The sequence below is a fragment of the Cavenderia fasciculata genome (genome assembly GCF_000203815.1).
Source record: "Cavenderia fasciculata unplaced genomic scaffold Scf_ET2XIPL01CNAVH-3, whole genome shotgun sequence".
Taxonomy (NCBI): domain Eukaryota; phylum Evosea; class Eumycetozoa; order Acytosteliales; family Cavenderiaceae; genus Cavenderia; species Cavenderia fasciculata.
The window spans coordinates 108,145-134,104 of NW_004457723.1; the positions used below are offsets into that span (position 1 = coordinate 108,145).

The 25,960-nt window shown below is 35.4% G+C and overlaps 7 protein-coding genes and 1 non-coding gene across 8 annotated transcripts; 3 read left to right on the forward strand and 5 right to left on the reverse strand.

Annotated features, from left to right (window-relative positions):
- Positions 1-451: 451 nt before the first annotated feature.
- DFA_06884 (uncharacterized protein) lies at positions 452-1,283 on the forward strand (the record flags this gene model as incomplete). The annotated part of the gene is made up of 2 exons (XM_004358072.1): positions 452-912; positions 995-1,283. The coding sequence occupies 2 exons, from the start codon at positions 452-454 to the stop codon at positions 1,281-1,283; spliced, it is 750 nt and encodes a 249-aa protein (XP_004358129.1).
- A 229-nt stretch (positions 1,284-1,512) lies between these two features.
- DFA_06885 (uncharacterized protein) lies at positions 1,513-8,522 on the reverse strand (the record flags this gene model as incomplete). Its single annotated transcript, XM_004358073.1, has 4 exons — positions 1,513-3,288; positions 5,035-5,077; positions 7,679-7,699; positions 8,503-8,522. 4 exons carry the CDS (start codon positions 8,520-8,522, stop codon positions 1,513-1,515), a joined length of 1,860 nt encoding a protein of 619 aa, XP_004358130.1.
- A 791-nt stretch (positions 8,523-9,313) lies between these two features.
- DFA_06886 (uncharacterized protein) lies at positions 9,314-10,328 on the reverse strand (the record flags this gene model as incomplete). The annotated part of the gene is made up of 2 exons (XM_004358074.1): positions 9,314-10,173; positions 10,268-10,328. 2 exons carry the CDS (start codon positions 10,326-10,328, stop codon positions 9,314-9,316), a joined length of 921 nt encoding a protein of 306 aa, XP_004358131.1.
- A 569-nt stretch (positions 10,329-10,897) lies between these two features.
- On the reverse strand, positions 10,898-14,308 carry exoc1 (exocyst complex subunit 1; the record flags this gene model as incomplete). The annotated part of the gene is made up of 9 exons (XM_004358075.1): positions 10,898-11,122; positions 11,204-11,635; positions 11,708-11,788; positions 11,860-12,390; positions 12,455-12,567; positions 12,655-13,384; positions 13,455-13,850; positions 13,988-14,167; positions 14,291-14,308. 9 exons carry the CDS (start codon positions 14,306-14,308, stop codon positions 10,898-10,900), a joined length of 2,706 nt encoding a protein of 901 aa, XP_004358132.1.
- A 237-nt stretch (positions 14,309-14,545) lies between these two features.
- On the forward strand, positions 14,546-15,499 carry DFA_06888 (histone deacetylase family protein; the record flags this gene model as incomplete). The annotated part of the gene is made up of 2 exons (XM_004358076.1): positions 14,546-15,373; positions 15,440-15,499. 2 exons carry the CDS (start codon positions 14,546-14,548, stop codon positions 15,497-15,499), a joined length of 888 nt encoding a protein of 295 aa, XP_004358133.1.
- Positions 15,500-15,576: 77 nt separating this feature from the next.
- Positions 15,577-17,172, reverse strand: DFA_06889 (uncharacterized protein; the record flags this gene model as incomplete). Its single annotated transcript, XM_004358077.1, has 1 exon — positions 15,577-17,172. The coding sequence occupies one exon, from the start codon at positions 17,170-17,172 to the stop codon at positions 15,577-15,579; it is 1,596 nt and encodes a 531-aa protein (XP_004358134.1).
- Positions 17,173-17,403: 231 nt separating this feature from the next.
- DFA_06890 (uncharacterized protein) lies at positions 17,404-25,847 on the forward strand (the record flags this gene model as incomplete). Its single annotated transcript, XM_004358078.1, has 6 exons — positions 17,404-18,956; positions 19,050-19,147; positions 19,728-19,808; positions 20,073-20,266; positions 20,352-24,757; positions 25,733-25,847. 6 exons carry the CDS (start codon positions 17,404-17,406, stop codon positions 25,845-25,847), a joined length of 6,447 nt encoding a protein of 2,148 aa, XP_004358135.1.
- DFA_06891 lies at positions 25,236-25,308 on the reverse strand. The gene has a single exon. It is a non-coding gene; the product is annotated as a tRNA-Asn (tRNA).
- Positions 25,848-25,960: the final 113 nt, after the last annotated feature.

The following is a 25,960-nucleotide window of genomic DNA, read 5'->3' on the forward strand; positions in this document are numbered from 1 at the left end:
AATTTATATTCAAACATCCATTCTATCAATCTAGATAGATCATCATCCATCATCACATTTTATATAAATTTTATTCTAGTGTTTGATTTGTTTGTTTGTTGGTTTACTACTACTATTACTATTATAATCGTCTTCATATTATCTCACAAACTCACTTCTACCTCCTCACTCACCTCACTCTGACAGACCAATCATCAAACAAAACTATTCTATTTATACTCTATTTATTAGCTACTATTCCTTCAAGTGGTATACATAAATTTAATTTTATTATTTTCCCTCACCCTTGCCATTCGATCAATCTTTGTCCTTGTACAACAACAACAACAACAACAACAACAACCCTCACTACTAGTAGTATAAATATAAACTCTAGTTCAAATAATATAAATTCAAAAGATTCTAATAATAATTAATTAATTAATTCCATTGTTTCCCAAAAAAAATCAACATGTTATCAACAAACAATCATTTCCAATTTACAAATAATCCAAATACCACTATTCGATGTTCACCCTACACTCATAATACCAACAATGATTTGGTCCAAAAGATCAAGACCTATGCCACTGCCAATCAACAACGTGGTCGAAGAAATTCATCATATTTGTCGAGGTTCCCAGTTTTATCAAATAACCTTAGTGGCGAGGCCGTTGTATTAGTGGCCAAAAAGATATGTGACTGGGTTGTCCAAAGTAATATCAATGGAAAGAACCAACAACGAATTAACCTTTTGCCACTGGAAAAGATGGAAAAGGGTGTTTTGGAAATACTAGATACCATCATGAAGTGGATTCTTGATGATATGAATGAACCACCATTCATCCTTTTTGTCGGCATTTATTTGGCCGATAAATATGTAAATAGAGTTGGAGTTAGACAAAGCCAAGTTTTATGGTTAATTTTAACAAGGTAAATATAAATATAAAGGAATTTAAACAACATGTCTCCCCTTCCTTTATTAATTTTAATATTTTTATTTAATTTTAATTAGTTGTATAATAGCTATAAAGATGTACTCTGATTCCCAGAATATAAGTAATATTAATATTGCACATAAATTTCAAACAAGCACAAAGAATCTATTAAAGATGGAGTCTGAATTTTTAACCACCATTGGATATAATTGTTATGTTGAGGAATCGACAATTATTGCATTTCTCACATCAATCTACATGGAACATATTTGTAATATAACCGACAAATCATCAATGTTATTTTCATTGATTCAACAACAACAACAACAACAACTTCAGCAACAACAACAACAACAACAAAATTAATAATTGTAAAATAATAAAAATTTAAATTAAAATAGAAAGAAATCTTTTTGTAAAAGTTTTCTAAACAAACAAAAAAAAAAAAAATTTATAAATAATTTAATTAATTAATTATATAATTAAATATTTAAAGTCTTTGATTTTGGAATTACAAAAAAAAAAAAAAAGAGGGTAATAAATAAAATTTATTCTATAATATATTTTGTTATTATTGTTGTTAATATTATTATTTTTAATCATCACTAACCAACGTTTGTAAAAAAGAAGAGTTGGTTGGTGAGGATCCTGAAATATTAATATTACTACTGGGAGGAAGGCGAGTTGATGATGATGAAATACTACTAGGAGTAGTTGGGGGAAGAATTGGCGTATTAAAATTGGATTCATTGGTAGGTGACGATATATTACTACTCGAAGAAGAAGAAGAGGTATATACATTATTTACAGTGGATGAGGAGGAAGATGGATAATTATTATTATTATTGTTACTACTACTACTGCCTTGAAGAATCAAAGGAGATGAAGGAAGTGATGGAGAAGTATTGGCTGAACAAATGTTGGGAAGATTATTATTATTATTATTATTATTGTTGTTTTGACAGGAGAGTGTATGTATTTGTTGATAACTAATGGGAAGTGGACTATTTAGGGAAAATTTCTGGTTAAATACTTTGATATCTTTTGATTGTGAAGTAGACGTCGATGATGATGATGCCGAGGAGCAACAGTTGACCAATGGCGATGGGGTTGCCGATTTCAATATACTTGGTGATGATATTGTTGGCGTTTGGTGACGCGAATTGGGTGAGGTAAGTGGTGCTAAAAGGTTTGGCATACTCTGATGATGAGAGTGGATAAAATGGTTGTGTTGGTGACTATGATTACTGTTGTTATTATTATTATTGTTGCTATTTACAAGAGAGGTGCTTCCAGAGAGCTGGCCAAGATTAGATGATGACACTGATGACGATAATGTATTGCCAGATGAAGAAGAAGAAGAAGTAGATGAGGATGAAGAAGAAGAGCTAATGATAGGGTCGAGTGTATTACAACTATTGCTTTTACTATTGACTGATTTTAATTCACAAGATTTACTAAGAAACGATGAGATGACGCTATTTAATTGTTGGAATCGAGCGGGCTTGTGAAGGTGGTCGTCCATGCCCGCCTCGATACATTCGTTGCGATCGCTGGTGGTTAGGGCGATGATGGGGGTGCGGCGGCCTTGTTGCAGCTCAAACTCTCTGATTTTGGCCGTTGCCTCGAAACCCGTCATTTGGGGCATCTCCACGTCCATGAGAATGAGGTCAAACGAATGAGAGAGTGCAGCCTCGACAGCCTGTAACCCATCCTCGGCCATTGTCACCGAATGACCCAGCTTTCCTTGGAGAAAATGGAGAGCTATCTTTCGGTTGAATGGATCGTCCTCTGCCACTAATATATTTGCCTTTCTCAATAAATCGCCACCAATTATATTTGATAATTCTTTTTCCAATTTTGATACTTCATTTCCATTATCTGATGATGATGATTCATCTGATCCATTATCATCACTACTTGAAGAAGATGAAGATGATGATGATGAAGATGAAGATGAATTGTCTGAACCATTGTTACTATTATTTAATTGATATCTTTCATTATTATGATTATCATTAAGTGCAACGGTCATGATTGAATTTGGTTGTTGTTGTTGTTGTTGTTTAGAGATAGTATATGGATAGTTATTATAATAGTTGTTGTTATTATTATCATGATTCTTAAATTCATGAATAAAGTGGTTTTCTTGTTGTGGTTGTTGTTGTTGACCCTCTGTTGATGCTGTACCTTTATAAACCAAGTCATTGCTTTTCACTCTACGATGATTGTATGATAACTTCATTTCTCTCAATCTTGGTGAATCCCTGGTCAAAGGGTAGCCACTGACTGCAGCGCTGTTGGTTGATAAGGGTAGTAATAGACACTCTGCTAAATTCATGAATGGAACCTTTGGACAACGACGATGTGACTACGACACTATAAGTGACCCACGTCTGTCTCTCTCTTCTAAAAATAAAAACAATGAAAAAATAATGATAAATATCAAAAGTTTGATTGTTTGATTATAAATAATATAATATATGATAATTTGTTGTTTGTATGTATGTGTATGTGTTTGTGCGTCTATCTATCGATCTATCTATCTTTGCGGCAATGAATGGAATGGAGTGGATGTATATATATATATAAAAAATAAAAACAAGTTTATAGTAATTAGTAGTTGGGGTGGGTAGGTGAGTGGGTGGTGGCAACTGGTAATAGTTGGAGAGGGTGGTTAATGATGATGACAATGATTTCTTTTTTTTTATAAAATCCTATATATATATTTTAAAAGAAGTAAAAAGAATTAGATTAGTTGAAATTGATTGATAAAGAAAAGAAAAGAAAAGAAAATAAAAGAAAAGAAAATAAAAGATTCTTCTTCCCAAAAACAAAAACAAGGCAAGATGAAAGAATAAAATTATAATTATAATCCCAACTCTCTTTCTCTCAAACTCAACTCTCTCTCTCTCTCTCTCTCTTAAAGTATAACGTGTGGTATGTGTATATTGATGGGTGGTTTAGGTTGGTTGGTTATATTTAATGATGATGATGTGTGGTTAATTTATATAAAAGTGATTAATTTTAAAATCAATCAATGATGTCTTTTGTTCTTCTTCTTCTACTTTTGATGATAATGATGATGAATTTCTGCCATGTCATCCATCCAACTTTCTTTTAGAAAAAAAGGGGTAGATGGGTGTGTACTACCTATCTACCTACCGCCAACAGTAAGGGTGGTAGGGGTGGGTGTTGGTTTGACATGGATTATTACTAGATTGATAGATTAATTGGATGTTTTGAAATGGATGGACTGGAATGAAAATGACACTGTTCAACCACCCACCATTCTTCTGCTCATATATTTTAAAAAATACAAAAAAGAGTGTGATTGATTGATTGATTGTATTTTATGATGAATGGTGGTAATGGGGGTAGTTTGAATTTAAAAACAATAACAACAATGGGTAGTGATAAGTTTGGTTTGGTGTGTCAAAAAAAGGGGGGGTATATCATATAAAGAAGGAAAAGGAGGATTAATTATCCTGTCTCCTCTCTATGTATGTATGTATGTGTACGTGTAGGGGGTCATGTGTTTTTTTTTTTTTTTCTACTATTATTATGATGATGACGACAAGAGATAGGAGAAAAAAAAAAAAGGAGGGTAAGACTATTACACATACAGAAGATCATGATGATAATAATGATAATGATAATGGACATGTCCAAAGGCTGGGAAAAAGTGAAAGTGAAAAATAATATATATTTATATATATATATAATCGTGATTACTCTCTATGGGTAACTGCGAATTCATAAACCGTGATGCTTTTGGAATACAATCCCATTGGATGGTCCAAGAAAAAGTGGGGGTCGCGTGAGTGTGAGTGTGTGTGCATATACATTATGCGGGTGATGGATGGATGGATAGATATTGGTGGATTTTTAGGGACAAAGAAGAAGGAATATGAGCAAAGAGAACAGGGATATTATGACTATTATTACTCATTCTCCTCTACCCTTTTTTAAATGATTTTGTTGATGACAACGAATAATTAAATATTTAAAACTTTGAATTGAATTCAAAAGTTTGCCCAAATGTGATTATCCTATAATCTTCTGTCATTGTACAATGATTGTTTTTTTGATTTTCTGTTATTATTATTATTTTTACCTCTTTTGCTAAAATACTTTTTTTGGGACCTTTTGGAAAATAACTAAAAATATGTTACTACTATAGTAGTATCCAAATAAATATGTTGTCGACAACAAATAATAATAATAATAATAATAATTATTATTGACACAAGTTCCTAATTAAAATTGTGGTCTGGATGGATGGTTAGTGATGGATTGGAATGGAATTATTATTATTCATTCTCTGGAAAAAAAGAAAAAGAAATATAGGAAGCACAAAGAAGTTGTACGATCCAGACAATAGACAGAGACAGACAATAGACATACACGGTTGTCAGTCAGTCAGTCGGTCAGTCGGTCGGTCAGATTGGAGAAGTGCAAAAAGTCCAAAAACACAACAACATATATGATGTTTTGAAATTGTTGTTGTTTGTCTTGTGTTATGTTATGTGCACACAACATACCTCTGTTGGTTTAGATTCTTTGTAATTATATTAATGTTTCCCAAATAATATTATTGTTCCTCTCTCTCTCTGGTGTTTTTGTTTGAAATGAATCATCAAAAATATAATAATAATTTTTGAAAGTAGGACAACGACACTGTTGGCGGTGGTGGTAAGAGGTGGTAGCGGTGGCTGCTGCTGCTGCTGCTGCTGGTAATATGTGTATATGTGTGTGTGTGTCGGTGTGAGTGCGTGTTTAAACAATATTTGTTAAATGATGATCGTTATGTTGTTGTTTAATAATAATAATAATATTACAACTACCTTTTTATCACAATTTTAAAAAGTGTTAAGTTGGTTGAGTTATTATTAACACTGTGATGATGTTGTTTTGTACTTGTTGCCACTGTTATTATTGTTATTGGTGATATTGATTATTATTATTATTATTATTTGTTAATGTGTTGTGTTTATTGGTGTTTATGATAGTAGTACTGATACTCTGATGATGATGATGGATAATGATAAGTCACACACACACACACAACACAACACATATCAACACAAAAATGAATTATATAGATTGGATTTGACCGTCTCTCTATTATATTGATTCCATCCACTGACTGGATTTCCTTTCCACCCACTCTTTGCAAAGGTGGAGGTTTTCTTGTTGGCACAGACCAGAGGATGAGGAGGGAGGAAACAACAGTGGCAGCTGCAGTAGCGACACGCCACCCACACAGACACACACAATGCAAAGCAATCGCTTACTCGCTCACTCACTCTCCTCTGCCTGGCAAGAGGAAACATTCATTCAATCTTTGGTTTTGTTGCTGTTTTTTTCAAAGGTGTGTGTGTGTGTGTGTTGATTATACAATATATTTGTGTTGTGGGAGGGAGGGAGGGTGGATTCATTCACATCAACAACAATGGTGTGGTGGATGAAGATGGTGATGAGCCGTTGAGCAATAATTTTTATCCTACTCGATGCTAACTACACGGGTGTAGCAAAGGGGGGGGGGGGTGATTGTCGTTGTGTAGTCGTTGTTGATCTTGGCAATATGTGAGTAGTGGTTGGGTTTTGGTGTAGAGAGAGTGAAGGGAGAACAAAGATAAAGAGCCTCCCGTAGTTAATTAATTAAACAGTGTGTGGGTGTGTTTGTGTTTGTGATTGGAACCATCCTTGTGTGTGACAAAGGTGTATGATCTGATAAAAAACCACATATTCGAACCAAACAACACACCAATGACCAACAACAACAAAACCTTGATCCTTCTTGTTGGAACGACGTTAAACATGATACATGATGATGATGATGATGATGATGATGATGGTTGATCAATCAATCAAAGGGGATGGGATTGATTAAAATGTAAAGGAGGGAAGGGAAAGGAAAAGGTTTAAACAAAAGATGATGGGTGTGGATAGATGGGATAGATGGCATAGATGAAGTCAACCATGGGTGTTTGTTTGTTTGTTTCTTTCTTTCTCATACCGTACCTCGTGAATCCAGTTCAGTTAAGTTCAAATTAATAATATTCCAATATTTCAATCAATCTGTTCCTTTAAACCAACTGTTCTTGTTTTTGATCTGTTCTACTACTATCTGATTGATCTACTGTTGTTATTGTTGTTGTTTTGCTTGTCTTGATTGATGTTTCCAATTGTATACCAATAACAACAAGGTATTACTGTTTGGCCAAACTTTTTTGTGAATAAACTGTATTGATTGTTAAAAATAATTAATTATTAATTGTATAAATAAATAAATAAAATATATATATATATATATTTAAAGTATGATGATGGATGGGTGATTATTTTGGAGCTCCCAAGTTTTGGACTATGGTAGTGTTGATGGTCGATGAATTGACAATGGATAGATATAAAAATAAACAGAGACGGTATCTGACAATAATGATAAATAAAAATATGGTTTGAATTAAAATAGAGTACATGTAATAAGATATTCAAATAATGATCACAAATATAAAAAGGATAGAATGGGAATGGAATGGAATAGTTCTGGTGGTACTGTTGGTTGGTTGGGTTGAGTGTGAGACTGGTTGTGTGTTGAGTAGTACTATCAATATATTATATGTCTTGATGATGTGTTAATAGATAAGAATAGATTATTGATTGATTGATGAATTCTAAAAGACAAGCTGGAAAAGTAGGATGGATGATACTCACTCTCTCTCTCTCTCTCAGTATTTGTCACTCACTTTGTTTACTTTTGTGGTTGTCTGTATCTCCTGAATTAGATGATGAGCAGTATTTGATATTTGTTATAGTAGTTGTTGTTCCGCGGTGAATAGATGATGGATGGATTGGCAATTAAAACACAAATACATCTATTTATAACATCTTGGTGTGGGTGTGCTTACTGGGTGTGCGGGGATAGGTGGTTCGTTAAACGATCCAACTAATGGGTGTGTGTGTGAGTGAGTGTGTGGTTCAACGGGTTGACGAAAACAGGTGATGATGCATTTTTTCACACCTTTACTCTCACACACACACATTCAACTCTCTCTATGATTGATCGAGCATAAATGAAATTCGTTAATTCAATCAAATCGAATCGAATGAAATGAAATCGTATCGTATCGTGTGTGTTCCGAATAACTATTATTAGGAATATGTTTGTCTTTTTGTCTCCTCTATTCGTTTTTGATTTGTTGGTTGGTTGATTGATTGATTGATTGCGAACGATGGTACGATGTGCGATTTGCGATATGCGATGTTGATGATTAATCTAGGACTAATGATTGTCTTGTCTTGTGTTGCTTACCTGTTGTTGTAAGTATGTATGTATATATTGTATATTCGATTAATCTAAACAATGGGGGGTAAGCAATGAATGTGATGGGAGGGGTATCGTGTTGCTTGATGCACTAGCTTCGGTGTGTCGGTTAGGGTTACTAAGTGTGTGAATTCGCACGCGCAAAGAGAGAATGAAATGAAATGATTAATTAACTGACGTTGTGTGTTGTTCAATTAACTAACTAACTAGCTAACTAACTCATCAACCATGTTTACTTTACTTTACTTTACTTACATTTCTTTTAATTGACACATTCATATCTCATTTGATTGCTTGGCCTGGAAAGAAGGAAGGAAGGAGGCCATACTACTACTGCTCTCCTGCTACTTCATCGTGTTACGTTGAATGAATGTTAATTGGTCAACCCGTTAATCTTGCCGATGATGATGATGATGATATTCACGACCTAAAGGGAGGAAGGGAGTAGAGAGAAGTAGAGGGATCATGATTGATTGAGTGATGATGTTGAATAGATAAAACGTTAGAGCTTGCTACGCCTGTTCAATCTCTTTCCATTTCTTTGTTAATCGGATTCCATTCAACCAACAACCAATGTTGTTGTTTTGATTGGACGTGGTGAGGAGAGGGGGTGTTGTTGGGGGTAGAGCCCTAGATCCATCTAATTTTGATTGAAAACAAGAGAGATGGTTGGGTTCTTTGCAAAGAAACAACTGAATGTTTGAAAATCGAAACAAACACCAAGAGGTAGGTAGATATTTTTTTTGTTTTATTATTATTGAAAAGTTTGTAAGAAGGAAAGGTCTGTTGGTGTGTATGTATGTAAGTGTTATATTGGGGCGTTGTCCAACCCCGAAACCAAAGTATGTATGGGCGTGGATGGAATGACGATGATGATGAACTTTTCACCAACACACAAAGATTGTTTGTTGACTTCACCCATCCCTCCTACAACTAAATCCATGTGGGTAAAGTCAACTCAGGTCAATATCAAGAACAACAACTCATCACAGAGTATCTCTGTCTTGTCTTGATTTGTATTTAAAAAAAGATTTATTGATTTTGATTAATGATTTGTTTGTGTCTACTAGGCAAAGATGGGAACACCAAAAATACTGTCTGGATCACATGTACGTAGATTCTTGTTGAGATTGTTGAGTATACTCATATCTGATTCATCGATTTTAAAATCTAGTACCTTGAAATTATCCTTGATACGGTCGGGGTTGACACTCTTTGGGATGACGGTGAAACCTTGTTGAATAGCCCAACGACATAGAATATTGGCAACACTGCGATTATACTTTTTTGCCAATTCACATACAACCTTGTCGGTGATCAATTTACCGTGTCCTAGTGGAGAGTAGGCAGTTAATTGAATACCATTGAGATGACAGAAATACTTTAATCTCTGTTGAGTGTTGTAAGGATTCAACTCGACTTGATTCATTGCTGGACGAATTCTAGCATATGATAGGATATCGATAATCGTTTGAACGTTGCAATTGGCAACACCGATAGAACGTACTAATCCTTGATCGACCAATTTCTCCATTGCTTCCCAAGTTTGACGCATTGGAATTCTTGCCAATTTCGTATTACCATTTTCATCGACTGGGTTTATTTCCAAGCATTCACCTGTGTATTCAAATGCCAATGGCCAATGTACCAAATAAAGATCCAAATAATCTAATCCCAAGTCGGCAAGGGTAATCTTTAAATGTTTTTCAACGTTCTCCTTGGAGTGACAAGTACACCACAATTTACTTGTAATAAACAATTCCTCTCTTTTAATCAATCCACTATCAAATACCTCTTTTAAAGCAGCTCCAACTTCCTTTTCATTCTTGTAAATGGCAGCACAATCCAAATGACGGTATCCAGCTTTAATTGCTTGTTTAATTGATTCTCCAACTACATTTTTTGGTGATTTCCATGTTCCAAATCCTAAACAAATTAAAAAGAAAATTAATATTTGTAATAAGAAAATTAATATTTATAAAAAAAATAGATCAATATTATTATTTGTTTTGTTTCATACCAATAACTGGAATTTTCTTTCCATTATTCATAGATAGATAATTATTCTTATTTGTTGTCATTTTTAAAATTAATTGTTAATATATTAATTAATTTAAAATATTAAAATATATATATATATTTATAATTTTATAAATATTTTTTACAATTTTTTTTGAAAGATTAATATTATTATCGGAGAGACAGAATCTTGGGTGGTTGCCATCTCTCTTTAATCTTATCTACTCTTACCTACTCGTAAATAGTTGAATCTTTTATCGGTTTATTCAAAATACCAATGTATATTATAACCCACACCACTACATCAGGATCGATTTTCTTTTTAAAAAAACAATGTGTGAAAAGTTCAAACCACAAGAAGTACGAATAATATTTTTCTATCCTGGTTGAGATATTTATGGGGGTGGTTTCGAACAATGGTAGTGGTTGGATTGATTTTCGACCATTATATCTATCTTTCTTTCTCTATTGTTGTTGAATCATTTTGATTGAATTTAATACTTTCATTTGGGAAAAAAAAAAAAGTCCAATTTAATAATAATATTATTTCAATTACAAATATTTGTTTTTGTGTATTGGTGGTTGGTAATATCTTATCTTTATCTTTATCTTTATCTTCTTTCTTTTTAATCTATTTGGTTGGAGTTTTCTTAAATGCAACAGCAATCAAACCCTTTACTTGATCTGATGATACAGGCATTGATTGTTGATAACACTTTTGTGTCAACTCTAAAAAGTGATGATATTTGGCGAGGAATACTTCTTCCAAGTAATCCCAAATAACCAATATAAGTGGTGAATCTCTAGTTATATGTTTATAAATACTAGCCAATGCTTTAATAAATCCTTTTTCAATCTAAATATAAATAAATAAATAAATAAATATAAGTAAAAGAGGGTAGAGATTATTGTTTTCTTTTTTTGTTTTCTAATTTACATTTTCAGTTTTAAATTTCTCTACAATCTTTTTATATTGTTGTTTTGAATGAGATTGTTGGAATTGAATATCACTTGGTGGAAGTGTGAGTAACAATTCATCCATCTTTTGATAGAAATCAAATAATGGTTTAAACTTTAATCCTATCAAGAAATCGGTATAAATGAGAAGGTTGTCTCTATAACGATTGTCAGATTGCTCATAATATGGTTTGAGACAACTGATACCAATTTCGCCCATTCTACTACTCAAGTAGTAATAATTTTCTGTTCGAGCAATGAATTTGTATTTCTCGTCTGGTGATTTTTCAACCAATTGATCCATCCATGAATTCAATGCAACTACCACTTTATAATATGATGAATTAATCAATGATGTTATAGATTCCATTTCTTCAGTTGATCTATATTTCTCTAATGATTTTACAAATATCTAAAAGAAAAAGAAAGAGAGGAAAATTAGAATATTAAAGAATTTTCTATTTTCTTTTGTTTAATGACATACTGGGAAATGTTTAAAATGTGATAATACTCCACATTTCTTTAATGAAGATTGAGTTGATTTAATTGAATCAACTTGTAAATCCTAAATAATAAAAAAATAGATATATATTAGTTTCAAATCCTCATATATATTTTTGTTTTTTGAATTCTTACAATAAATTTGTTAAATAGTGTTTTCATTGTTTTTTGAACTTCTGATAATATTTTAATGATAAACGAACTATAGTCTGGACCCAATACAGAATGAGTAGCTATTTGTCTTTCAGTTTCAATCAACATTGTCAATAGATAGAATGGATTGATTTGATCAGCCTTTACTACCATATCCTTTAATTCATTGGACACTACCTTTTCAAACATCTTTGACAAGATGAAATCCAATGGATTTTCAATGACACCCAATGCTCCATCATCAATCAAACTCATCGACGATGGTGATATTGGTGGTGATATTGGATGTGGTGAAGATTTTGATGGTTGTAATCCTATTGAACTATTATTATTTTTTAAATCATTTGTTGTAGTTGAAGTTGTCGATGTCGATGTAGTACTTTGAGTACGACTATGATGATGATGTTGATGTCTACCTGATGAAGGTGGATCTGAAAATAAGAAAAATTCCATTAAAAATCTTTGTTCTGACATTATAGCATTATTAATACATGATAAACATAATTGAAATGCCTAAAACATTTAAATAAAATAATTAATATAATAATCTTTTCCTTTAATATGATTATTTACATACGGCATCAATTGAACGTTTTTTATGTGAAGATTTTGAAGGTGTTTGTGGAGTTGGTTGTAATTGTTGTTTTGAATTAGTTTCCAAAGCTTTTTTAACATGTGTAGAAAAAAAGTCTAAAAATAATCATAAAAAGATAATTAATTAATAAGTTGTAATAATATTATTATTTTTTTGATTTGTTTTTTCTTTTCTTTTCTTACCATTTTGATCTTTTGATTCTTTTAATATTGAATTTTGTACATTTGAAAAAAAAGGTTTAACATCATGTTTATAAGATGATTTGTAAGCTTTGACATAGAGAGGAACGAGTGGATGAAACTTGTCAATATCCATTTGTTTGAGCCAATGTGCAAGAGGACGATAACGATTGAGAGAATCAAAGAATGCGCTGTGAATGGGTAGTTTCTCATCATCTTTGACAGATGAAGAGTCTCTAAAGTCTTTATGATTCTCTGCAGTTATCTTGAACTCTTTTTCAATTAGAGTCGACACCTTTATGGAAAACGATAGTTTAAAAGTCTCGAATAATTTACGTTGGTCTCTTACAGCCACCATATTCTCCATACCCGATTTGAGTTTAGTGAGTAGTGCCTTTTTAAGGTCACCAGCTGCTTTGATGGCGTTGGCCAATCCGTCAGCCGATTGAAAGTCTGGTGTGTTGAGACACTTGATTGTCTTTTCGTCGAGTGTCAGCAGATTGAGTAGATACTCGAGTGACTTCATCAACTCTTTTTGATTGTTTGATACAATGTTCATCTTGTTGTTTTTACTCTCTATATGTTCAATGTATTTCTTCATGTCTTGCAGTTGTTTGTTGTAATAGTCTATCCATGCCGTCACACCAGTTAAATGTGTTTGATCTTTATCTCCCAATTGACTAACCACTTCATTTACTCCCATTCCACTTTCCAATATACCAACTATCATTTCCTAATTGGAAACAAAAGTAAAGTAAATTAATAAATTAATATTATATTCTCTCTATTCCTCATATACATACAGTTTCAAGAGTTGATAATTGTTTACTAAGTTTTTCAGTTAATAAATCAACATCAGTTTCTGATGATAGATAGTTTTGAAGGATTGCTTCAAGATCATCTTCAATCACAACTTGTTCTACTACTACATTACTATTATTATTATTATTGTTATTGTTTGGATCAGAGAAAGAAGCAGTACTTGCTAATATATTACTTCGTTGATTAGATGGTGATGAATGAGTCGATGAAGTTGCAGATGAAGGTGTTGCAATCGTCTGCTTTCTAGCTACTGCTGGTGATCCTTGTAAACTACCATTACTAGTATTTAATGGAGTTGTCGTAGAACTCATAATAATTCCCTCTCTATATCTATCTCTCTTATCTATCTCTACAATAATACAATGGTAATGAACAAACTACAGAAGTTAGAATGAATTTTTAATTAAAATCTATTTTTTGAAAGAGTAAAAAAAAAAGCAAAGTTTGAAACATTTTAAATTAGTCGTTAGTTTGGTTTAGTTTAGTTTGTATCTTTATCTTTATTTGTACATACATATGTATTGTGAAGATAGAGAGACAGATGGCAGAATTCCCAACACAGATCAATAATACTAGCAAGAAGAAAGTATGCTACTTTCACGATCATGACATTGGCAACTATTTCTATGGACCATATCATCCGATGAAACCACACAGACTGTGTCTTACAAACAGTCTCGTTCTCAACTATGGACTACACAAAAAGATGGATGTATACAAAGCTCGTCGTGCAGATGCTCAAGATCTACTCAAGTTTCATTCAAATGATTATATTGACTTTTTAGAAAGGTTTGTAATGACATACAAACAAATATACATACATACAAACAGACATTTTGTTTGTACTTCTTTTTTTTTTTTTTTTGAAAGAAACTAACAAACTTATTTTTTTTGTTTTTTTTGTTCTTTCTCTACACTTTATAGAGTAACACCAGGATCTATAAATGAATTTAAAGATTGTATAAAGAGATTTCATATTGGAGAGGATTGTCCGGTGTTCCCGGGCCTGTACGATTATTGTACAGTGTATAGTGGCGGGTCGATCGAGGGAGCACTCAAACTCAACCACAAAATGTATGATGTGGCCATCAATTGGAGTGGAGGATTGCATCATGCACGTAAAGATGAGGCATCTGGATTCTGTTATATAAACGATATTGTGTTGGCGATTGTCGAGTTGTTGAAATACCATGCACGTGTCCTATACATTGATATAGACATTCACCACGGTGACGGTGTACAAGAAGCATTTTATTTGACCGATCGTGTCATGACGGTATCTTTTCACAAGTATGGAGGCGATTTCTTCCCCGGTACAGGCGACCTCGACGAGATTGGTGTGCGTGGCGGCAAGCACTATTCCGTCAACGTGCCTTTACGTGATGGTATAGACGATCGATCATACCAGTCTATCTTTAAACCAGTCATACAAGGTGTGATGGATTACTATCGTCCGTCAGCTGTCGTCCTACAGTGTGGTGCAGACTCGTTGCGATTTGATCGGTTGGGATGCTTCAACCTCACGTTCAAGGGGCATGCCGAATGCGTACGTTTTGTCAAGTCGTTTAACCTGCCCACATTGGTACTCGGCGGTGGTGGATACACCGTAAGAAACGTCGCGAGATGTTGGACCTACGAGACATCGGTTCTGCTCGACACGGAAATCTCCAACGAGCTCCCCTTTAACGACTACATCCAATACTATGCGCCCGACTTTCAACTCCATCCCGACTATTCCGGCATCCCCTTTAGATACGAAAACCTCAACACCAAACAATACCTAGAGAACCTCAAAATCAAAATCCTCGAAAATCTCCGTCTCTTACAATGGGCTCCCTCTGTTCAAATTCAAGATATTCCTCCTGATATCATGAATCTTGATCTTGGTAATGAAGATAAGGTAAATATATCACACAAACACAAACACAAACAAATATACTAATTTCCAAATAATATTTATTTATAGCTTGATCCAGATAAAAGAAAACCATCCAAATCATCATTTGAAAGTATAGATACTTTATAAACCAATTAGCTAACTAGTTATAATTTATGAACAAACACTCTACCTGTAAATAATAATAATAATAATAATTTAATAAATTAGAGAGATTCTTTATTTAAATCAATTTGTCTTGGATCTTCTTGATTTTGTTCTTTTGGTGCATTGGTTGATGAAAAGTAACCTTCGTAACCTTTGCCATTGGCAAAGATGATGCGACCGAGACCAGCGTGTTCACCGTGATCCCATCCACCTTGGTAGATGCCGTCACCCCATCGGGACGTGCCAAAACCGTGTCTGTAACCATCGACAAAATCACCATTGTACATTGATCCATCGTCTTGTAGTTCTTGTCCGTGTCCCCAAGGACAGAGATTACGCAATTCTCCTTCATACACTCCAAATCCTTGTTTGACTACGAATCCCTTGACGCAATCACCGTCTTCCCAGTGACCTTCGACAAGCATATCATTTGAAAACCATCGACCATTACCTGTTGGCACGCCATCCACCCAAGTACACTCAAACACTTGCTTGGTACTGACTAATCTACCAGGTCCGTGACGCAGACCGTTTTTATGGACACCTTCAAATATAGTACCATCGGTATATGCGACACGACCCTTTCCATGCCAATCGTCACCTAGAAACTCTCCATTGTATTCGAGTTGAACGTCTTTACGTACTTCGTGTCCACGTACCAGATTGTCATTGACCCATTCACCACGAATTTCAAGTTCTTTGGTTAGATGCACACCGTAACCGTGACGTTTACCATTCTTCCATTCACCGTCATGTGACAGTCCGTCTCGACGTTGGTATACACCCAATCCTTCCATTTGGTCATTTGCCCAGAACCCATCGTAACTCGATCCATCAGCCCAAATGAATCTACCTGCCCCATGACGCTTTCCATCTACAAACTCGCCAACATACACCTCACCCGATGCAGTCTCGTATTCTCCAGGTCCCTGTGGTACACCAGTATCACTCAATCCACCTTTATACTTTGTTCCTCTTTTACTTGTCACTTCTCCATGTTTACCAGTAATCTCTACATATTCAGCTCTTCCACTATCGTTCGTCTCTTTTTCCTTTTCCTTTTCTTCTTCTTGTTTTTCTGATGGGATACCTCTTGAACTAGCAATATCTTGTGAAAGTTGTTTAAATTGTTCAGATGTTTGTTGAGCTAGTTTAAACATGTCTTTGAGGTGTGGCAAGTGTTCAAGGAATGCTTGGTTTCTAGCTTCCTTTTCCGCTTGGTATGTCGAAAGTATATCGTCTCGCATCTTTTCGACACTCGGTATCTTTATCTTGTACAATTCAACCAATCGATCAGATGGTTTCAATCCACGAAACTCTTCCAATGTTGTAATATTGAATCTCTTGTCACTCTTTTCAACTCTATATTTATATATTATCTCTGCTTCTTTTATATCTTCACTAGTAGTACCAGTAGTACTATAGTATCTAATAGTATTATTATTATTATTTACATTATTATTGATTATTCTATTGTTATTTTGAAAAGTACTATAGTAAAAAGGAGAAGATGAAGATGAAGAGGATGATGACGATAAACTACCTCCAATCAGAGGTAATGACAATGATGATGATGCACGTCTATACACTTGTCTAGCAACAGTATTAGTAGCTGCTGCAACACAAGTACTTCTACTAAACATCATTTGCATCATGATGATGATTATATGTATTTATTTATTATCTTTTTTTGAAAAGATAGGTAATTTTCGAAAATGAGAGTTCCCTCGTTTTTTTCATGTGTGGTTTGGGTTTTGCGAACTTGGTTCAAATCATTTAAGATCTTCATTCAGCTCACATCTTGTCTTGTTTATTTATTTATTTATTTATTTATTAATAATAGTAATCGATCGATCGATCACAAAGAAGAAGAAGAAGAGAAGAGGATGTTTCAAAATAATAGTACTTCGAGTCAGTTGTACTCTGGTGGGTCGTCGTTGGGTAGCTTGGGGTCGGGTGCAAACAACTCGTCGGCATCATTGTCATTATCAAGTCTTGGTGGATTAAATAATAATAATAATAATACTACACCTCTACAAAGATCACAGCAGCAACAACAACCTCAACAACAACAACCACAACAACAATTATTTCAAACACAACAACTATCAAATAGTAGTTTGAACTCTCAACAACAACAACAACAGCAATTACAACAACAACAACAACAACAACAACAAGAGAACAAACAATATATTCCAAGTAGATTCTTTGTACAAGAGAATAAGACATCTGATTTAATGTCATCGACAGATAAGAGAAAGACTGCTCCCGAGTCTATTATGACATCACCTCCATACGGTCAACAATCGTCTCCTTTGGCACCGTACGATCACTCTTTTAGAAGTGGTATCATGGCTCAAAGTCCTGCCGACTCTTTTAGATTCCGTGTTGGTGGTGGTCATGCTGCTGGTGGATATGGTGCATCTGGAGGAGGAGGAGGATACTATCCAGCAATGGTAATTAATACTTCGTCGGGTGCAACTACAACTATTGACAAGGACTATGTTCCCAAAGCATCTATATATGATGAGTCTCCAACACCGTCTGCTGCACCATCGCATTATGCCAGCAGCAGTAGTGGCAGCAATATCCAACCCTTTTCAAGTAGTCAACACCAACAACAATCGTCGTCATCAATGTCATTCCAACCAAACCTTTCATTTTACGATGCACCCGCTTCGAGTGGTGCACAAGCAGTGTCTAGTCAACAAGCTCAGATCCAGACACTTGCACATTCTCTCCAACACCAATTGGTCAATCTCCAACAACAATCGATCATCCAACCCAACACCCCATCCATTCAATCGCAAATCCAACAAACTCAATTACAATTGAGTCAACTTCAACAACAACAACAACAATTATACCAACAACAACAACAACCAAGCACATCAACATTTTCAACATCATCACAATTTAATAATAATAATAATAATTTACTAACTTCAACATCAAATAATAATAATAATCAAAATACATTGGGATTATTAACATCATCACAATTATATAATTCACAATCATCTCAACCACAACAACAATCACAACAACAATTAGTACTTTATAATTCAACATCACCATATTTATCACAACCAACTGCTGATACATCTGAATTGTATTCTGACAAGTATGATAAGAGATGGTTGACCATTTTTGGATTCCCATTGTCAGCATCTGATTTGGTATTGGATGAGATTGGATCGACAGCAACCATTGTAGAGACTAAATACCCAGCATCAAATGCCTCAAATTGGATGCACATTCAACTAGAAAACGAGTCTATAGCCAGTGACCTCTTGTCTAAAAATGGAACCATCATTGGTAATTATATGGTTGGTATCACTCCATACAAAGATATTACCAAATCTTCCACTCCATTACCTCCTCCAAAAGTTCAACCTCCATTTAAAGAATTGGAATCTTATGTTCCATCAAGAAGGTAAGAGAAACAAAACAAAAATAATATTGTCCCTTTTTTTTTGAATTTTAATATTAATATTTATTTATTTATTTATATGTATAATATTTATAGTCCATATGATCCATCAGAATTTTTAAATAATAGTTCATCAAATCCAACACAAGCAACCAGACCATCAATCATGTCAAAGATATCAGAATATGTTTTTGGTATTTAAAAAAATAATATCAAAATACAAAAGTACTGCTACAACTACCAAATTACACTGATACGAAGAGATAATCTATTGGTGTATATTATGATGTGTATAACGAACAACAACAAATGAATGGATGATAATGAAACGAAACGAAACGAATAAACCAAACGAATAAAAATTAATCTTTGCTTGATTGAGACATAACCCAGGACCATAGTAAACTGTCATCATCATTTTGGGGGTACCTAGTTTTTGACCAAGATATTTTTTGGCCCAATCCTTGAATTTTATGACGGATTCGTTGTGCTTTCTTTTTCTTTTCTTATGGTCATCCGAAAGGGTATCAAAGCAGGAAGATGGGAGGGTGCATCCAAGCTGCTTCATTCGATTCATCGAGTGATTAAATTTTTTTATTTCACAAACAAACAGTTGTACCAAACTGTTGCAATCTTACTGAGAGAAGGAGGAGGAGAGCTTAAAAGCTTTGAATCACCACTTTTATTCATTGTTTGTTGTTTGTTTGTTGTAACATTATTTTTATTATATATCTATATATCTATCATAAATCATAGAGATTAGTAATTAGTTAGTAGTTAATATGAGTCCAACACCAAGCAACGCATTACCAATCCCTGATTTCGCGGATGAAGCTTGTAATAATACAAGAAATGGTAAATATTATTATTATTATTATACTATCACATGACACATAGAGAGAGAGAGAGAGAGATATCTCGAAAGATAGTCTAGATTTGCTTTGATACCTCCCACACTAAAGTACAATAGGTGAGGAGAGAGCAAAGGTAGTGTCTTACGATTTGTTGGTTGATCGACCCTTTTTTTTTTTTTTAACCTCTACCCACGCGTCACTTTATTGCATACTCATACATATCTCCTTTAACTTTATATACATATATATATATATATATATATAGAGATTTTGGATGCAATCGACAAATATAAGATCAAGTATAATCCACAATTCATTGGTGGTATAACAGCCTATGTACCATTGTACTTTGATTTCAGTGCTGTCTTAAAGTACACCAATGAAAGAGCTGCTATTCTTCGTGCTGTAAAGACAAATATTGTCTCTATCTTGAAACAAGTTGATTCTTCTTTTGAAAAGGTATGATAGATATAGTATATAATATAGAATATAATATAATATAATCTACTTTATATTAATTTGTTAATTGTTAATTGTTTTTTAGATGGACAATTTAAATAAAGAGAATGTGAATAGATATTTATCAAGAGTTGTTGTTACCAATACAGCAGGTAAAGCATCAACATCTAAGAAATCTACATTCTATCCAGACGGTACATTGGAGGTAGTGTCTGTGTTTGAAGATTCAATCAATTGTAGTTACTATCTAGAGAAAAAGATCGTTCAAACTTTGAATGAATTCAGACCAACTGCTGCCAATGTTGCATCTGAAAAGATTGCTGCTTTTGTTGCTCCTGATGTTCAACAACAACCTGCAGCATCAGCAGCTGCTGTCGTTCCACAATCAAGTTCAATGTCAAGTTCAAGTTCAAGTGTTCCATCGGCATCGGCAGCAGCAGTTCCAGTTTCAACTACACCAATTAATAATGATTGTATCGTTGACCTTTCACAACCAAATTTCCCAACTGCATCAGCCGAGACTTTGAAATTGGAGATTTTGGCATTGGCCAAGCCACTCAAGGTAGAGCCAGCCGTGTTGGGGATGGCATTCGATATGCCCGTCTACATTGATTGGGGTAGCGTGTTGGTTGCATCAGGTGACGCTGTTCTCCGTTCCATCAAGACAAATTACGCCAATATCGTCAAACAAGTGTTGCCAGCCGTTGCCAAAGTCGATGCAGTCCGCAAACCAATGATTCGCGACTTCCTCGTGTCGTTTGTACTCCAACATACTCCAGGTAAAGCTGCTACCTCCAAACGTGCCTATTTGACTCATGAAGGGTGTCTTGTATTGGTCATTCCATTTGAAGATTCTGTCAATTGTTCCTACTACCTTGAAAAGAAGATTACTCAAGGTTTGAATGAATTCATTCCACCATCTGGATCACAACCATCTGCCAAGTTTGTTGCTGAGCAACCTGTAGCTGCTGCACCAGTTGCAGTTGCCGTTGCACCAGTCCAACCAGCTCAGCCATCATATGGTATTCCAGATTCATATAAACAACAACCACAACAACCTGCCTATGTACCAGTATACCAACCACAACCAGTTGTAGCCGCTCCAGTTGTCGTAGTCGCTCCACCCGCTCCAGTACCCATTGTCATTGAACCACCAAAAGAAAAGGGACGTCCCGAGATGGAATACAAACCACAATTTGACGATATCGTGAACCAATTTGCACTTCGAGAGATTGAGGCTAACCTGTCGGCATTCAAGATTTCAGATGACCGTGACGAAGTGATTGGTGCACCATTCTACTTGGACTGGAAGTCTGTCATGGTGTATCCATCGTCTGTCAAACAAAACACGGTCATTAGAAACATCAATATGGGTCTCTACCGTCTATGTCGTGAGCTCTACGTGTCGATCAAGTCGGCCTGTACCGACTATGCTCTCAAGGACAATATCAAGGGATACTTGAGATCTGTCACCATCCAACACGTCCAAGGTACCACTACATCCAACAAAAAGGTGGTCTATGAAGACGGACATTTGACTCTTCAAACCATCTTTGAAGATTTTGGTAATTGTGGTCTCTACTTTGACAGCAAGATTGTACAAGCCTTTTCAGCACGTCCATCTGTGCCCGTTAAAAAGACTGACCTCACTACTCTGATCAAAGAAGAGACTGCTGTTAGATTAAATGCTCATCGTCAATACAAGAATGCAAAGACTGGACAAGCACTTGGATTTGCGTGTCCTGTGGAACTTGACTTTGGCTTTTTAACGTCCAAGGGTTATGAAGGTACCAATATGGAGGGCAACGTCATTGCCATTGCACAGGCTATCCTCGCCGACTATTTCCTCGCCATTCAAACCTTTTCCAATGATCAAATCGATCTTTTGCTAAAGGAGATTGTAAAGGTCAATTTTGTACAGGCTGCCTATGGCAAGACCATCTTTGACAAGCGTACAGTCGTCTTGGCCGATAACGGCGTACTCACCGTCCAAACCATGTTTGAAGATAGAACTGAAGGTGGAAAGACATTCCGTGAACGTTTTATCAACTCTTTCCAAGCTCGTTTGTACAAGGTTGAAATTAGAGATGTTTTGGTGCCAGCCATCAAAGAAACGATTGACCGTGCAGTCAAACATACTGAATTGAAAAAGAACCGTCTCGATGTCATTGCTGTACCATCATCTGACAGTTACTCGTCACAAGTCATTTTCGATTGGCAATTGGTTGAAAAGGAGGCACCCGAGGTACAAGTAGCCACCTACAACAATATCGTCAAGAATCTAGGTGTAGATAATACATTTGTACGTGATATCAAGAGTGCTATCATTGATACCAATACCTATGATGTTGGTAGAATCGCATTCCTCAAGACACAAAGATTTGTCTTGCGTCATATTATGCGTTCCAAAGAAGAGAATTACAAATACTTTGCCGACAATGGATCGTATGAATTCTACGTCTCTTATCATGACCCAGCCAACATTCGTGCCAACAAGTACAACTTGACCACCTTTTTCAAGGAGAATCTAGTCGTTGCTTTTCCATGTGCCGTTCAAGACACATTCCCATTGGTCGACGAAATCCAAGCCAAGCTTGCCAAGGATTCAGGCAAGGATGTTGCCATCAAGATCGAGTATGACCACTTTAGACAATACAGTCGTTACACTACCGACTTTGCTGCATACAAGGCTATTCAAGGTATCGTTGTCGATGTACCAAATCACGGTCTAGAAGCTATTTCTAGATTATGCAAGGATGCCATTGTTGCTAGAGAATACAAACAAAAGGTTAACAAGATTGTCATTGCCTATGATACTACTGATAGCATTAAAAAGCAACGTAAAACAACTGAACCAAATGTCATTGCTAAACTTGACTCTACCTCTGGAACACTTACATTTACAATCAACTTTGATGAAGCACGTCGTAATGGAAAGATGTTACCATGGGAATACCAATTGGAATATGTATTGGGAACTCGTCCAATGAAGATTCAACGTGCTATTGAACGTGCTCAACCAGACCTTGATACAGCCAGCAAGACCCTATCTACCATGGTTGGCAAACCCGTCATTGTCCGTGTCGACTATGCCTCGTTTATCACTCACCCCGAGTACCTTGTCGAGCTCGAAGAGGCTGTCTATTGCAAGGTCATCGCTTCATTCTCTCATTTCATTTCAAGTGGATGGTTTAATCACGCTCCATCGGCTGAACTCTTTACCTATGAGACTGTCAAGCAGAGTATCCAAAAACAACTTGCTACCATCACTTTCAAGATTGACCCCATCTCTAACCAATCAGAGGCCTACAAATTCTCTGTTGCCAATGGTGACCTTGTAGTCAGCATCAATCTCAAGGCTGCTATTGCCGTCCAAGTTGTGCAATGGCGTATTGAACTCGAGCGTATCTTTAAGGTACGTGATCTCAAGGCTCGTGAAGAGATTGCCAAGCGTGTCGACCTCAAGAGCTACCAAGACGAGTTGTCCAAGGTCATTGGCAAGCAAGTTCAATTGGTTGTCGACTGGGAATCAGTCCTCGCCGACTCTTTCCTTGCTGCCAATATCGATGACTATATCATGTACCTCCATTTGGTGGGAGAAGATCTCGCCGGTGAATTGTCCACCACCTATGGTCTCGGAAACGTCGTAGAATACTCTGAAGTGCAAGCTCAACTCCAAAAGATGGTCACTCAAATCAAGATTTCTGCCAGTCGCAGCGACGGTCTTGCTATTCGCCACAATGGCACCACCCTCGAATGCGAGATTGGCGTCAGAAACATTAGAAAGTTCCTCAAGGAAGCTGAAGGTGACTTTGAAAAGTATGGTAGAAAGATTGAAAATGCACTCGGTCTCCGTCTATTGACTGTCCGTGGTTACATTAAACGTCACGAAAGCAAGTCGTTGGACGATGCCAAGACCCGTCTTGCCCAAGCCGTCGAGGTTCAAGTTGACATCAAGATTGATTGGGAGGGCGTCATCCAACAACGCAACTTTATGGCCATTGTCAACTACAAGCGTGTACTCCAAAACATGATCGATATGGCCGATGAGCTACACCCACTCATCCAGTTGTGTCGTGAAAACTTGCAAGCCAAAAAACTCTTGCAATCTGTCCGCAACTATACCATTCGTTACGAGGACAATGACCGTATCAATGAAAGTGAATTTGCTGAAAACAAGTTTGGTGTTGATTGGATTCGTGTAGGATACAATGCTCCACCTGTCAAGGACCATATCCTCATTCAATGTAACCTTGGGTCAATGTCCAACTCTCCCCATCGTGTTGGTATCGAAGAAAAGACCGAATTTTTGGTCACTCCCAATCTTGCTGAAGAAAGATATCAAAAGAAGTTGGCTCGTCAAGATCGTGAAGAAGATCTCGCCTATCGTAGACAAAGAGATGCTCGTGATGATAGACAACATGATCAAATGTTGAATGAATCTAGAGAACATAATAGACAATTGGATAGAATTAATCGTAGATTAAGATGGTAAAAAAAACAATTAATTAAAATTAAAAAATTAAATAAAATGTACATTTATAAATTATAAATTCTATTATGTTGGTCTATTAAGGTGATTTTATTTAACTCGGAATGTAATATTGTTTTTTTATTTTATTTCTTTTTAGAGGGGAGTTTTTGTTTGTTTTTTTTGGAAAAAAAAAATTGGTAAAACAAGGATTAAAATACATATGGAAAAAATGAAAATGAAGGAATTAGTGAATATATTAAAAAAACTCACGAGCGAAGCCATCTCGGGCAAAAAAAAGAACAATAAAGTGTACCTTTTTAAGTTGGATTTTTTTTTAATCCAATGGTTTTTCATCAGTAATAGGTTTTGCTAATCAGGATTTGATGGATTTTGATGAAAAATGGGTAAAAATGTAGGAAACAGTGAGTAGAACAAGAATATAATAAAAAAACTCACGAGCTAAGCCGGCTCGGGCAAAAAAACAGGCAATAAAGTCGCTCCTAGTTGGGATCGAACCAACGACCCTGCGGTTAACAGCCGCATGCTCTGCCTACTGAGCCATAGAAGCACGTTTTTGGATGTTGAAAAATGGCATTTATACCTATTTATACTCCCGCACCTCTCGTCAGAGTTGGAATTTTTCTGGAATAGAGAGAAAGAGATAGAAACAGAGAATTACGTATAGAGTACTATAGAACTTCACTCAATCATCAACTATCTTCAACTATCTTTTATCAACATTACTATTTCCTTTCACACTCACTAAAAGCCACAACTAATTGCCCTGGTGTGCCCCTTGTTCAATTATTTATATCATTATCATTATTATAAATAAGGGGCGCGAGCGAGCACAAGCACTGCCTATATCAAAGATCACCAACAAGAAAAAAAAAACAAAAAAAAAATATCTCGCTCCTTCCTCCATCTCCTTCTCTAATCAACACAATACAATAGTAAAACAGTATCGAAACAATAGGAATAATAATTAATAGGTGGAATTTAATTATTATTACAACAATTCAATACAGTTTGAAAACAGTATTCACATTACTATTACAATTGGAAATGAACATCATCAACATCCCATCAAAACATCAATCAACATAACAATAAGAACAACAGAACGATAAAAGATAGATAATCATGGTGTAGACATAACCACCAACCATTACTCGACACACATACATATGGATGGTGACACTGGGCACTCCCTCCAACAG